The 15894-nt window shown below is 39.5% G+C and overlaps 1 protein-coding gene across 1 annotated transcript; it reads right to left on the bottom strand.

The window, feature by feature from the left end:
- Positions 1-1782: 1782 nt before the first annotated feature.
- Positions 1783-15524, bottom strand: LOC131253708 (ABC transporter A family member 2-like). Its single transcript, XM_058254837.1, has 16 exons — positions 15104-15524; positions 13981-14212; positions 12424-12593; positions 12086-12271; positions 11799-11894; positions 11516-11716; positions 11140-11299; positions 10830-11059; positions 10428-10545; positions 10253-10329; positions 10042-10131; positions 9522-9665; positions 7861-8172; positions 7702-7782; positions 6951-7127; positions 1783-2269 (listed from the first exon to the last, which is right to left on the bottom strand). Exons 1-16 carry the CDS (start codon positions 15470-15472, stop codon positions 2003-2005), a joined length of 2910 nt encoding a protein of 969 aa, XP_058110820.1. The 5' UTR covers positions 15473-15524; the 3' UTR covers positions 1783-2002.
- Between the last annotated feature and the right edge of the window lie 370 nt (positions 15525-15894).

The raw sequence follows: 15894 nt of genomic DNA on the forward strand, positions 1-15894 counted from the left end.
GATATTGACATTAAAGAATAAAATGGCCAGACATGGGCTATCGATCTTGTCAGTTAGGAAGAAGATAGCCACTAGTCCAAATTCAACAGCCGAAATCAGATGGCTAGGATTGCCCAGTTAGTGTGATCTTTGGTATATTCCTCATCGACCATGGGCCCACGATTTGTGCACTGCAGATTGTCACGAGTGTGGATGGGTTACCACATCTTAGAAGAGGTAGTGAACCATTGTTGCAGTCCAGCACAACAGGTGCGCGCACACGATCTTAACAACTCTCTTGGGTTTGCATCAGGTCCATTTTAGTATATGATCTTAACTAGACCATTTGAAAACAGGTTCTAGGTCCGGTGACTTGATTTTGATAAAGACCCAGCCCATTTACTAATTTGGGTCAAACTTTTGGACCCAGGGCCACCCCATGCTCTGTGGCTCACTTTCAGTAATATAATCCTAAGATGCAGTAGATCCTATGATAGGATGGTCCATGCACCACTACTTCCCCTATCAGATATCTTGGCAGTGAAGACCAATGGTTCACATTTCAATGGCGACCTAACCTGTTGGCTGGGATCATCAGGTCCAAATCGGCACACCACGAATAAATTTGGATCACAAAACAGGTGTACCCCGCATGGACAGCTCGTTGGCCAAGCTAATGCACTGACTCAAACATCGTATGTTTCCTCTAGAATAATAATAATAATCCTAGTCCACAATCAATAGGAGAAAATCCTTCAGACGGCGGGTAGGATCGTTTGGTCAGCATGATAGTACAGCTTGTCCATGCTAAAGGCAACAGAAGAATGGTCTGGATCTTGTAAATGTGAATGTTTGCTAAAAGACAACTCTATTCACGTCCACTACTACACCATGGGATTAAATGGTATGGAAATGCATTGGAATTAACACCATTATTGCATAATGATTGTATGTATGGAAATACCATGGTATTTTGACCATCTATTCTCCACATTTGGTATCATATTCTTCCTATGAGAAAAATACTGTATTGAGTGAAATTCATGTTTGGTAGACGATCGAACTATAATCAACGGACCACGTTCACAATTGATGACGATCACTTGCACATGGATATAACTCGAATGTCACGTATAAAGGGCGCATATGATGGACGACATGGATAAACACATGCATCAATGTGGGGCCCACATGTAATGGATTTCAAATCCCACCAGGAATCTCGCATGGGACCAAATGCAATTCCATCTCACTTGATTCCAATCCCTCCCGTCAACTCCAAACAGCAGATGGAATTTGCATGGTACCAAATGCAATTCCATCTCACATAATCCCCCCCAAAAGCCCATGTACCAAACAGGCCATAGGGTACGTTTGGAAAGTGTGATTAAATGGTATGGAATTGCATTAGATGAAATTAACGTCATTATTACACAATGATTCCATGTCCGGAAATTCTTGGGATTTTGACCATCCAATCTCATGTTTGGGATCAAATTCGTCCTTTGGGAAAAACATTGTATCAAGTAAAACCTGTGTTTGGTGCAACATGGAATTGTGATCAATAGACTAGATTTCACAACTAATGTTGGTTGCCTGAATGCATATGCAACTCAAATGTCAGGGTGCGTATGAATGCACAGACTAGATATAATGGATTTCAAAATCCACAAGAACTCTCGCAATATCTACAATTAGCTCTAGATGATATGATATATGGATTAATCCAATCCTTCCCATCATTTGAAAGCACTGGATGGAATTTATATGGGACCAAATGCAATTCCATGCCACCAAATCCGACATTCCAAACAGGAGTTTATATAACTCATTTCAATTTCCAATTTGATTATTGAATGACAAAATTTTCAATTTCCAATGCATTCTTAAATCATGAAACAAACAAGCTGCTAAATGTACAAGCACTAACATGCCACACATGCATGGGCATCATGCATGTGAATGCACACATGCATGCATGGCAAAGTGGGAGCAAATATAATTGGAATGATACATGTAATGGTCACCTGCTAATTGGAGTTTGAATTTGATTTGGGTCAATCACGAACCCGTGTATGGTTGCATTCCTTCCAAAGAAAATTCTACGCGATGATGGAGAAGTAATAGCCATTGGTTGAACATTTGGAGGTATTGGAACTTCAGATGAGCAGCCAGAAATGCAGAGGGCACCGGAGTCATCCTGTTCCCAGTACACTTCAACCATAAGGCCTCTTGGATTCTCTGCAGATTCTGTTCCTGGAATCCCAATAAATCTGGCCCCTCTAGGTATCTGCATAACCATCATAAAAGCAGAAAATTCAATGGTTATTGTAACAAGTAATGATCATTGAATTGATTTATTTTAATGTTTGTTTTGTCTTTAGTTTTCAATGCTATTTACGTATCTCCATTATGTATTGTTATGCATCAGAGACTGCATTGTAGAAACTGTACTTTTTATTTCATTGAGAACAACATGAATATATAAAAGAGGTGAATATCTGTAGAGATTAGTAGGAGATCTTAACAGATATACATAAATCAATCCACACACACACACACACACACACACACATATATATATATCCTATTCTCTAACACCTCCCCTCAAGTTGGAGCATGAATATCAACCATGCTTGGCTTTGAACACAAATGAAGCAATGGGCCACCACTTCCCCTCACACAACATATGTTTAGATAATAGATCTTCTAGTGCTGCTTGTTAGAAGACTGAGCTTTTGCTGTCCATTGAAGCTTCTCTTAAAAAAAATAGCCCATCTAAACTCGACAACTATTGAGTCATCAAACGAACTTTTGCAATGTTGCACAACAGCAGCTGGGGGGGGGGGGCGGGCATGCAACACTACATAATATTTGAGCAAACTATACTCACAACGGATAACAATGGCCTAATGAGAAAGAAACGATGAAGGGAAAATGAATGCTTGGAATGGAAAACAATGAGCATGAGAGATGGCTTCGAGAATCAAGTGAGGATCAATGACGTCTGCATCCAGGCTTCTTTTTTTTTTTAAAAAAAAATTTAATTTTAAATTTAAATATATTGGGCCCAAAGAGAAGCTAAGGGACACTGAAATGATTGCACTCAAGGAGGGGAAAAAAATGGAAAGAAGAGATCAATATGAGGTTAGATTTGGATTAACTCTAAGCAGTGTAAAGAGGGCAACATATTGCGGCGCCAGTGCGGGATCCTGACATGGGGCAGCTGCAGTTGCAGCATAAGGTACAAGCAGTGGTGACATGGGTTCAGAGTTCGGGCCCATGTCTGGTCCAGGGGGGCTGCAACTGATGATGGTAGTGCTATGGGTGACAATGGGTTCCACGCGTAGGGGAGTCATAGCAGATCAAGTATGATGGAGATGAGTTTGGCGCATGGAATTGTGGTGTGCGGATGGAAAGATTATTGATGCATAAGTTTGGGCACTGATTCCGGCCAGGTCTAGGGTAGAGTTGTAACAAGTTCGGGTCCAACTTCTAATATAGATCTCTTTAGATTGGCTTGATTTTCAATTCAATCAAATGAAGGGTGGTGAATTCGGAAGGTGGATAACGAATTCGGCTAGTTGTTGCAAAGATGGGTTCACTGTAGTGGAGGCCAAAAGTGAACAACTCTGGATCCTGGTTGGTGAGGGGTCGATGATTTCAGTGGCAGGTGATGATGAATGATGGATTTCAATAGTGTCGGAGAAGAAACTGTTTATGCACTGATTTGTGCATCTTATTTGTCAATCACGTGAGTCCATATGTCATATAGTCGATTGAGCTCTTGGAAGCTGAAGACCGAAGACACAAGAGGACATGAGCATCAATGAACAAAAAATAGGTAAATGAGATGCCTTGGTGACCATAACCAACCTCTAGATGATCCTGACCTTATAGGTACACCTTGTTGATTATCACTTAGCCTTAGGAGTCTAATTGGAACATGATAAGGCTAAAAAATGTGCAAAATTATTACGAAATCGTATGCCTAAAATAACAATTTTCGAGTGGACTTCGATCTCATTGACAGTCTGTCAACGGGTTCCGATCCCATCGAAGCTCCACTTAATCAGATCGAAGAAAGAGTCCAACAAACACACAAAGAAAGAGTCCAGCAACGAAGAGCCTTTCGATCCTATCGAAAGAGCCATTAACTAGCCATTGCGAATTGTGTTTTTTTTTTTTTTAAAAAAATAATAAAAGGGCATTCGTTTCTTGGTCATTTTGATGGGTTTTCGGTGCAAATAGAGGCTATGTGTTTTTTCATTCATTCCACATATCCTAAACCACTATCTAAAGAGTTTCATGTCAATTTTCTTGTGATCATTCACTTTAATGAGCATTCCATGCTCCTATTCGAAGATGTGGATGAACTCCCACCTTTATAGAGATTAGATACTATACCTATAATTAAATCAGTCTAAACTCTCTAGAAGACTCTTCTAGGTGAATCCTATAGGCATTACAACATTCCCATGAGTTGTACGAGATTCACCCATCCTCCCATCACCTTAGTCACCTCAAAGAAGTACTACATGCAAGGTGTTTGATCTTGGAGCAGAAGCCTTAACAAAGCATCAACATCCTAATCAGGGGAGTAAACGAGAGCTGATTGAAGCACGAGAGAGCACCGATCAAACAACCCAAGACAACGCATCATAAGGGCTCAATCCGACAAGGTTGTCAATTGTTGAGTCCGTGTATACTCCTTCCTTGTGTAGGATTGAGTGTAAGAGTTTGATTGCCAAACTCGACTAGATTCTTGTGTAGGACGTAAATCTAAGTCCTTGTGTAGGTCATCGGATACGGGTGTGTACATGTTAGTATCCGAGGGAGCCTCCAGTAGGAATAAACGTAGGTCCCTAGATTATGATTGGGGTTGTTGGTTAACCGATAAAAAACCAACTCAAAAATCTTGCGAGAGCATCCGGCGGGAGTGTACGCTAGGGTCCTTGTGTAGGGTTGTAAGGGTTAGAGGTGAACCTGATTTAAAACCTCCGATAGTGAAATCCAGTACACTCATGGATTGAGTGCGTCTGTCGGGAGTGGAGTAGGGAAACTGAATCACTATACATGCTCGTGTTTGAGATTGTTATTTGAGCACTTGTATAATTATGCTTATGTGATTGAATGTTTACTTATATGTATGCATGATTAGATGAATGCTAGGAGTTGATAGGTAGCACATCCCACACGCACATGTACAGTATCATGTTTATAGACTAGTTGCTTAATTGCCACATCTATTGTAGTCTATGTAATTTAACCCTTTATTGGCTTGGAAGCCTTAAAGAGTTAATTGCTTTGCTTTGCTTAGCTTTAATTGGAAATTAGTTTAGGCGATTGTGTTTAAAATGACACATTTTATTTGGTCCTAATCACCCCCCCTATAAGACATAGCCATAACCATCATTCGATAGCTTCTATATGCTTCCGCACGCTTAGTCGTGGTATCCTATTCCACACAATTTCAGAAACTACACCAAAACCTAGTTTATAGGCGTATGAGTTTGGGTATGGAAATCAACAATGGCATTGGGTTGTGGCTGTTGAGTTTCAGGTGTTGGATTTCGAGCTGTAATGGCAGTGGGTTGTGCTTCTAATCTCAGATTTGGATGAACGGACCAGAGGTGATGTGGCAGCAAGGCATAGATCGAAGGCGAGAAAGATGGCAGACGTCGCTTGGTGGTGGCTAGATTCTACCGAGCATATTTGACAGAGAAGATGGGTTCCCCTGATCAGATCAAGCAAAGAAGATGAAAGTTTGATGCAATCAGTCTTGGAACTTCACAGCTGCTGCAAATCTTGGAAGATGGGTGGGTAGTGGGGAGGCTAATCAGCAATCATAGATGGTAACAATTAATGATGTTTAATGGCGTTAATGTTTGATCGTCTGGAGAAGATTGGCGTTGCAAAAGAACAGCTGAGATAAATTCGGGAGAGTAGGTTGATGAGGACATTAGGTGATGAATAGAGAAGATCAAGGGCCCAGATCAAGGCTCTGATACCATGTTATGCACCAAAGACTACATTGTAGAAACAATATTGTGTTTATTTCATTGAGAGTAACAAGAATACACAGAAGAGGCGAAAGATCTGCAAGAGATCTTAACAGATATACATTAATCAATCCATATACATATTTATAGTATGTACAACTGCATTTCTATACAATTTTTCCAAATGGCTAAAACTTTGGATTATAAAGGGATCTAGAAAGGGTTTTAGAATAAAAGCAAGAGTATTTAAGTAATTAGATGAAGCCCTCTAGCTGCTGGACACTCTCTTGCTTTTGAAAACAAGAAAACTTTGATACTTTGGTAGAGTATGATGGCTTATACACAGACATTAAGAAATTGTTCACATGGCATATTATGAACTAAAACTTAACTGTTCAAATAATGTTGCCCTGATTTAGATGGCCCTTAAACAGAAAATTACATTGATAGATCTCCCTAAGTTAATGATTGGTGGATATTTAATGGACCAAAAAAAATGTAAACAGTTAGTGATCGAAATTCAACAAACAAATGCTTACTAAAAAGAGGCTAGTATTGTTGAATCAAAGATGACTTATCTAAAGTGGTCCATGACTTTTACAGATCAATTGAGTTAATGTGTGCCATGTGTACATTTTCAAAGTACCTGAGTATTATAAACCATCATACTCAGCCAAAGTATCAAATAACTCTACCTTTTCAACCACTTCCACCAAAGCATCAAAAAACTCTACCTTTTCAACAGCTTCAGCCAGAGTATCAAACCACTCATTGTTACTTTTTATATATTTTACAAATATTAATTATTACTAGAAGGTCATTTACGAATTAACACTACTGCATATATTTTATAAATATTAATTGTTAGTAAAAGGAAATTAGCGAATTAACAGAAGGGAAAGAATAAAAATACTAGCCACCTCATCAATGCACTTTATATGATATTAAAGATGAGTTGATTGATCTGACCTGGACAGAAGTTCCAGATTCTAAGCTCAGAGTCACCAAATTCCCATTGGTAGAAGCATCTTCCAGCTCTGCTTTTCTTGCAATATTCAAAAAAACTTCCTCAAGGGTTGTGAGGCCAAGTTGGATGTCTGAGATCCCAAGCTCTCTTTCTTTATCTTGAAGCTCCGCAAAAAAATTCTGCAACAGATTACAACAGTTAAGATGGTCTGAAACATAAACATTTTAAATAGAATTCTTAAAATTCATTAACATTGATGTATCGTCAAATACACATGCACATGCAATCAAATGCATTCATGAATGCCTGTATACACTGACAGATAGTTTGCCGTCGCATGTGGCGTGAAGAGCATTGATAATAAGCAATATGGAATAAAAGTAGGGCTACACCTTGGGTTTGGGTCAACCCGAACCCAACCGGAGTTGGGGTCGGGTTGTCAAGGTCCTCAGGTCGGGTTGGGGTTGGAAAACACCAAGCCACACCAAGCCAATTTGAAATTGGGTTGGGCAAATTCAGGTTGGATTAGGTCAGGTTTGGTATAATCACATGTATCTAGGTCAAGTTGGGTTGGGTTGAGTATTAGAGGAATTCGGGTGGGGTTTGGGTCGGGTGCTGAGCATGTTGGAATTTGGGTTGGGTCAGGCTGTGGGTTGGATCCACTTGTGGGTGGGTCAGGCTCGGGTCGACCCTCAACCAGACCCAAGCCGCCCAAGTTGCATCCCTAAATAAAAGCAAGAAAGAGGTATTTACCGTTAACAGTCCCTCTTTTTCATGAGGGATAACAAAAGTCAGGAAGGCCTTGTTCTCCTCTTTGGGCACCACATCCAAATGCTGTCAAATGCAACTCTAGTTAGACAACAAGCAACTGTAGGAGAAAGGAAATATACCGGAACTGTCTATCCAACGTACATGTTTGAAGAACTGCTTCACGGGTTCATGTTGAGATTCACTGGTAATTGCATTTCCATTAGTGCCAGGTGTTTGTCCGGGAGTGGTCCCCAGAAAACTCACATTAGTGATATAACCAGTCCCAAATCGCGATTTTAACCGGATTGAGGTTCCTATGCAGCGGAGCTTTCCCTTAGCCATGATAGCTATGCGATCACTTAGAATGTCAGCTTCCTCCATTGAATGAGTCGTCAAGACAATGGCTCTTCCTTTCTTTGCATCCTCTATGATGTCCCATACATGCCTTCGAGTAATTGGATCCATACCAGTAGTCTGCAAAACAAAGATCTGATATTTGTAAGGGTGCAGCCAAGACAACCACTTCTGTAATAACAGAAACTACTTTTCATTCTAAGAGTGAGTTGAGCCTTAAACTCAGGAATTTTTTTATTACTTTATTGGTGGGCAAGACACAATAACAAACTGGCTTGCATGGCCCATGAATCCATGCCTACACAGACATCTACTGTCATTTAGTTTTCCATCCAAGTCTTAAGGGCTCGTCTGGTTCCTTGGAAAACTCACTTAAGAGATGGATTTCCATTTCGAAGTGAGCTAAAATGTGGTTGGCTACATTATTATTCTTGGAAAAGCTGATCCATTTTGGACAAGCTTTTCATCCAAGGGGGGAGGGTAAGATGCAGCTTTCTTGGATTGCACTCCATTATTCACCTTTTCCGTATATGTGTTTATTGTACACTTTTAGGGAAAAGGTTGCCCAAAAGGTGTCATCCAATTGCAAAGCAATAGTTTCCATGGACAACAATATCCAGATACCCAAACACAAAAAGTGGAAATCCATTTCCAGGATTTAAACACCGGAAATGGCAATCCATTTCTAAAGTGAGTTTTCTGAGGATCCGCACAAGCCTTAGCCACATTCCTAACGAAATTAAGAGAGAAATAGCTTAGAATGGTTAATAGGTTTGATACATCAGCTAACTGTTTGTGCTTTGGGTGAGGGAGAAGGTGCAACAAGGGTTGAGCAAACTTCATATCTATGGTCTAGGAATTGCACTAAAGAGTAGAATTACCAATTCATAATCTTGTGTTTCTTCCTCGATGTGGGTGATGCACGTGGCATCTCATAGAGCACATCTTGATACATCAACAGATTCATGTATGTCGGCATCCATGAAAGAAACTCAAATATCAACCCACCTGGTTTGAGTCCAAAACTTGGATGCAAGCATCCATTATCTAAAAGAAAGAATTTTCATGAGAAGACATTTTCTCAAGTGTTATTAGTTTATTGTTCTACTGTGGATTTAGTCCTTATGTTGTGCATTTAGTCCAACATTGGACAGTTGTGGGAAGTGCATCACGTCTCTTGTCCATATGCAGAGGCTTAAGATCTAACACCTACACCTGGGAGCTCTCATCTAGCCCCACCCCTTTTTTAAAAGGACGTATTTTTCTCATTTCTGTTTCTTGTTGTGGGCAAGAATGAGGAGCCTTATTCATTTAATGTAGGTTCCTATAAAACAACTATAAAAAAACACCATCAAGAAATTTAAATGCTTAATAACCTGTAATTCATGAACTCAAAGAAAGAAACTACATGAAACTGTGCGACTTTAGAAAAGACATGCAACAAAAGGACCATTCTAGCATATCCATACCGGCTCATCCAAGATGACCAATTTTGGATCCCCTATAAGTGCAATCGCAACACTCAGCCGGCGCTTCATCCCTCCACTATAGCTTCCGGCTCTCATTTTGGCTGCATCTGTGAGTTTTACTTCTGCTAGTGATTTCTCAACAACCTGCATCACAAGTTAAGCAATCTTTGCATTAAAAGGCAAGGAAGAAGAAAGGTTCGGACCATAGTTTCAAAACTTGCTGACTCAGCCAATGGTTAGCATGGGTTGATTGCTCAGGTTGTCAACAAGCCAAGCCTCCAAAGAGAAACATTGGTCAGTTAAATAAGGCCTGACTCTAAATTTGTAGCAAGTTGGTCCCCAAGGGTTACTCACAAACTCTAGTCTATGCTAGATAAATAAGTAACTTGTATTTTATTTTTTATTTTTTAAAGAAAACAAAAAATAAAAAATAAAATACAAGTTACTTATTTCTCTAGGTCTAGATGATGGTACTAAAATTATAATGGTGAACACCTTTTTTTGGCTGTCTAGCACATACCGATTTGATTGAAGCAGGGGGCAAGCCTTTGATACTAGCAAAGAGATGCAGGTGTTCTCGTCCCGATAAAGCATCCCATAAAATATCAAACTGAATAGTGGAGAAATAAGAAACAAAGTATTAGCTTCTGTTTTCCAAATAAATCACTTCTGACCATGAGAATGATGACTTAAAATTATTTTAAAGAAAAAGAAAAAAGGTTATACAGTACCTGAGGACAAACTCCGATCATCTTTCGAATGTTTGACATACCAACAGCGCTTCGGATGGAATATCCATATATCAGGGCTGTTAATAAATCAATACCTCAGCTAATTCTAAAGGGTCTTAATCTGTATTGCAAATGAGATTCATGGAAACTTCAAGTTTCAAAAATAAGCTATTACCATCCCCGCCTGTCACTGGTGTAATACCAGTCAAGCAATTAATTACAGTTGTTTTGCCAGCTCCATTGGGTCCAAGAAGACAAAATAGCTGATCCTTCGCAAAGTTCACCCAAAGTCCCTGAAGATATTACAAAATTAATATTGACCGTGCTATTATAACATTTTCTTACTTTCTATCCAGTGTCTACACATCAAATAAATAAGAAAAACAAACAACAATGAAAACTAAAAGTATATACAGGGTATGCACGTTCCATCTGTCAGTTCAATAAAATTCTGTTACCTACAAAAAAAATAAGGTATTTAAAGGGCAATATAGTTCTTTACCTTTTTTTTACACACCCACCCACACCCCACACACTCACACACCCACCCACACCACAAGGGCACGTAGTTCTTTACCTTAACAGCATGGAAGGGTGAAGACATCTGGCATTTGCAGCAACCGACCAATTTTTTTGTGCCGGGATAAGTCTTAGTAAGACCGCGTATTTGAACTGCAACATTAGGATCAATCACATTTTCAGTGGCTTGCTCTTTCACAATTGTTTCCTCTGCAAGGACATCTTCATCATCTGGAGTGACATCCTCTAATGGTGGAATCGAACTTGTGCAGCTACAAAGACCTCCTTCTGAAGTAGCAAGGATAAATGAAGGTCAAAAACAAATTCCTGTCCACTTCGAATGCTTGAAATTCTCGTTAATCAATTACCTTCCACCTTGTTTCCACCTTTACCCATCCAGTACGAAGGCCTCAAAAAGTAAAACAATGATTTCCTTACACCACTTGAATTTGGGATAACATTGTCGAAGTAGATGGCCAAGAGGAACCAGAGAAAAAATGTGGACACAAGCCATTTGTAGATGTCATCCTGCAGCCAAAATTATCACTATGTCAATAGCTACACATCAACAAGGAGGCTACGAGCAAAAATATGAAATACAAATATCTATGATTTTTTTTTAAAAAAATGAATATGCAAGCAAATTATCTTCTCTGATATTAGGATTCCAGAGCTTCAAGAAAGCATTCACATATAAATCAACTTTTAAGTAATCAGGTTTTTGGTTCTGAAGTTAAAACATACAATAGTTATAACACAGTCGGAAACATTTGGTGGACACTCTGCCCGTCTACTCCAGCTAATTCCTTTATCTTCCGGCGTGGCTGTCGAATCCCCAAGGATATTAAGAGCTTCAGCGAGAAGATTAGGAGGGAAGAAAGACCAGATCACCCGATATGTCTTAGAAAAGTTGTTATCGTATGGAAATCCAAATCCTGTAACTAGCTGCAATGAAAAAAAGAACTGTTATTGTGACTGTGCATGTATTGGATGTTGCAGGAAATTTGTTCGGGAATCCAAATCTTGCCTGAGTCAAAAAGCCGATGATAAAGACAGAAAATCCAACAGTGGTGGCTGATGATGACTTGCTAATGAAAGTTGAAATCATGAAGGCAAAACCAATCTGCGAAAGACTCTCAGGTTAAAGCAATAGGATAATATCAAAGGGGCATGTTAAAGTTTTGCAGCATGTTCTAAAACTTCTGTCCTCAACAGCATTGCATGAGCTGAAGAGCATCCATTGATTAAGAACAGTAGAAGGCATACAAGAAAAGAGGTTCAGTGAAACAATGAGAACTGCACAGAAGAGCTTACCATATTGAATTGAAAAAGGAAGAACACAAGGAACAGAATCACGAAACTGTTGTGAAGGAAGAAGTCAAACTGAAACATCATTCCGAAGAGTATTGAGAAAAGTGATGATAGAAGTGTCAGAAAAGTCTCCCATGTAAGCCATGACAACCAATAGGCAGATTCATAAAGACCCATAATAGACATTGCCTGCAAGTTACCACCAAGATCTTCAGCTGATTTCAAGTGTCGTAGTGTAGATAAGCATAACCACATGCCTTCATTGGTGCGCCAAACTTAAAGATGCAGTTACCCATTTGAAGAAGTCAAAAGCATACAAAAATAATACTAAAAAGAAATACCTGGCGAAGTTTAAGTTCTTTCTCAGTGATTAAAGAACCAACTTGGAACACAAAACCAAACATGGCAATTGCAAGGAAAAATGTTGGTCCTACTCTTCCAACAGCAGAGAAAGTTTCAGTAGCTGGGTGTGCAAATTCCTTAAGCCCGACAATCCAGTTAAAATTTGGATCTGTACATCAAAATCCAAGTTAATAGAATTCCATACAGGAAAAGACAGCTCTGTTTTTACTAATGACAGAGTATTATTAGCATTACTGATCTTCTATCATCCTAATGTGGTGAAGAAGATACATCAGTGCACATGCTTGCCCATAGATGGGATGTCTACTGGATTGGCTATTGCCCAAAAATCTCACCAGGTGGATGATCCCCACAAGAGAATCAGTTGCCTACTCTTTTATTGCTATTAACAGCCTATAAACATTTCAATTGATTGGTGATCGGAACCATCGTATTGATGCCATTTCTGGAATGTGGTCCATACAAGAGGCAGACATCAGTTGAATAGTCCAGATCTGTGAGAACATGCACGGATTATAGTGCATAGAGGAGACGTACCATACACCTAAAATATGGATTGTCCAATTGCTAGGCCACCCCTTGAATGGATCATAGCCTAAGATCACACATACTGGGTTGTCCTAACGGATTGATCAATTGCCTAAGCATTGGACATTTAACAATTGTCTATAGAAAGTCCAATGAATGACTTTTAGAGCCTGTTTAATAAGTGGGAAAAGAAAGGAAAATAAAGCACTTCTCCCATGATGTGATGTTTTACTATTTTTAGTTAGCAAAGAAAATAATGGATTCTACATACCAATCATCACCCTTTTCCATAATTAAATTCTTTAGCACAAGATACAAGGTGGCCATTGTCTTATAATATGAGATTTCCACTTGCTTCTCAAACAAGACCCCTAAAAATGGAATCCATTAAAATCCATTTTCAATAGTGCTCATGGAAAGCATCATTGTATAATTATTACCTTTTCTTTTATTTTCCAACTAATCAAAGAGACCCTTAGGGGAATATAAATAGTCCTGAGTTGTTCATATCAAAGAGGTGAACATCTAAAAACCTTGCTTGTTGTTGTTGGTGGTGAGGGTGGAATTTCCATCAAAACTCATATGTATTTACTGGAATTTGTCTGGTGCGAAATAGAATATATTATCTGATTCTTGTTGAAATTCAACAAATATTCATACTCAAGGGTGGAAATTGTTCCAAACCAATTGATTACCATTGAAATCATGCTGCTATCACTGAGGCTCATATAATCCCGGATCAACGACGTCAGCCCATCAGGTGGTCCCCACTGTGTGGCTGTCCTGGCCCAAAATCAGGCCAGACCATTCATCAGGTGAACCGCAGTGCATGGAACAAATAAAGGGCAGAAAACAACTAGCTAAGGCTGTGCTAGTCTATGCATACATGTCAATGCATAAATGGGCATACATGTACCTTAGGTCATAGATTAGCTTGCCAGACAAGTTCAGTAACAAAGTGCAGACTAAATTCCCTGAAAGAATGTAAAATGGTATGGACTGATTACCTCCAATCAGAGATCTGGCAATCTCACGCTCTGCAGCAACCTGAAGTGGTATTTGAAATTTAAAAGTGGGATCCTCATAGAGTCCTCGCTTGGCCACAGGGGTCGAGTTAGTCTGAATCCCATAGCTTATGACAGTTGAATTTCTTTCAACAAAATGCAGAGCTCCAGGGCAGCGCATGGGATCACTTTCAAGCCAGGCATCTACTTCATTGGGTGTTCTAAATGATTTGACCTGCAAATGTCAAAAAGAGTACAAATAGCATTTTTACATTTTACGCATAACGACACCGGTTGGAGAAACAACACTGTCCAATCATAGTTATTCAAGTCAGATAATCAATACACCAAAACACAAGCTTTCTCAACAGGTCCAATTCAACATGGGCTCCATGAATACCACCTCCCTCCGAGTATTTTCAACAGAAGTTCACAAAATAATAATAATAGTAGTAGTAATAATAATAATAATAATAATAAAGAAAATGAAGGAATTAGAACTGCCAAGACAACACTATATAATTGCATATTTTAATTGTACAAACACAAATTTCCAATTCCGATTGTAAACAACCAGAGAGGCAATGATTGCCCCAGATTACCAACATTTTCATTTGGGCTAGAATTCCCTACGGTAAGCACAACTTTCTGCAATCAGAACCATTCATCTGGTGGCCCCTGCCATAGATGGGTGAATATACCAAAGAGATCCTCCATCAAGCATTTGGCTACTTATTCACCAGCCACCATGCAATATGCAATACATGCCCACCAACCCAGACTATCCAAATTAGCCTGAAAATCCACCATTTTCAGAAATGATGGTGATGTATCCTCCTTACATGTGGCACACATGTAAAGCTACTCAGACCATCCAAATTGCGGGTCACACCATCGATGGAGCACAGCTAAAAAAAAAAATTCAAAATGTCGTTGCTATCAAATGGATGGCTAAAATTAAATTAGCGAGTGGCCCAAATCCAACAGGCAAAATCAAACGGTTATAATTGTCTGCTTACTGTGGTTTTCAGTTCATGATCCATCCGCCAATTTTAAAGTGGTGGTGAATCTGAAACCAAGACCCGTTCTTCCCAACTTGTCATTTCCCAAAATTCAAAACACTAACCTTGCTGGAAGGGATCGAACGGCCAGGATTATTGTCCATGATGCTGCGGACGATGGATCGGATACGGGCGCTGGTGTTCCCGCTCCAGACGAAATCGAAGCAGGGGACCTTGACGAAGAACTTGTCCTCGCAGGGAGGGATGGGGGGAGAAATCAATGGCAGAGGATCGAGGACATTCTTGAAGGAGGTGGTGGTAGAGAAACGGGATTCGATGGATTTATTGATGCAGAAGATGAGGAAGATGAAGAAGAGAGAAGAGAAGAGCTGGAGGAAGGTCGATCTCTTGTGCCGCCATGAAAGGAGGAGGTTCTTCTTCAACAGAGCTTTGTATTGCTGCAAAAACAGAGCAATTCCGCTCTGTAACCCCATCTCTCTCTCTCTCTCTCTCTCTCTAAGAGACGCTTTTGAGAGAAGCTCGTTGGGAGTTCGTTGCTTTATACAAGGGATGGGTTTGAAGAAGGAGATTGACGAGAGGATTTATATAATACTCCGGCTGCGTATTAAACTTGATACGCAGGCATTAAGAAATTCTACATTTGGAATATCTTAACTCAAATTAAACCGACTATATTGTGCATCCAACCGTTTAAAATTCATAACACAAATATAATCCAATTCTAAGCTCTGATTCGTGGACACTTGTTTCGAGAAAAAACACCGTTGGATATTTTTCATTTTAACCGTCCAAGATGGTCAGATCATCAATTCAGCTTGTTTTTTAGTTCACGATACATCTACACTTGGTACCATTATTTTGGACGGTTTAATTTCACTACTTACATGCCACGTGT

Source organism: Magnolia sinica, chromosome 1 (assembly GCF_029962835.1).
Source record: "Magnolia sinica isolate HGM2019 chromosome 1, MsV1, whole genome shotgun sequence".
Classification (NCBI taxonomy): domain Eukaryota; kingdom Viridiplantae; phylum Streptophyta; class Magnoliopsida; order Magnoliales; family Magnoliaceae; genus Magnolia; species Magnolia sinica.

Bases quoted from the DNA above. Each gene is read 5' to 3' on its own strand.
- LOC131253708 (XM_058254837.1), bottom strand. From the start codon at position 15,472: ATGGGGTTACAGAGCGGAATTGCTCTGTTTTTGCAGCAATACAAAGCT. The intron at 11,895-12,085 runs GTAAGCTCTTCT...AGTCTTTCGCAG, and splicing joins TCCTTTTTCAATTCAATATG to ATTGGTTTTGCCTTCATGAT. The intron at 7,128-7,701 runs GTAAATACCTCT...AATCTGTTGCAG, and splicing joins AAAAAGAGGGACTGTTAACG to AATTTTTTTGCGGAGCTTCA.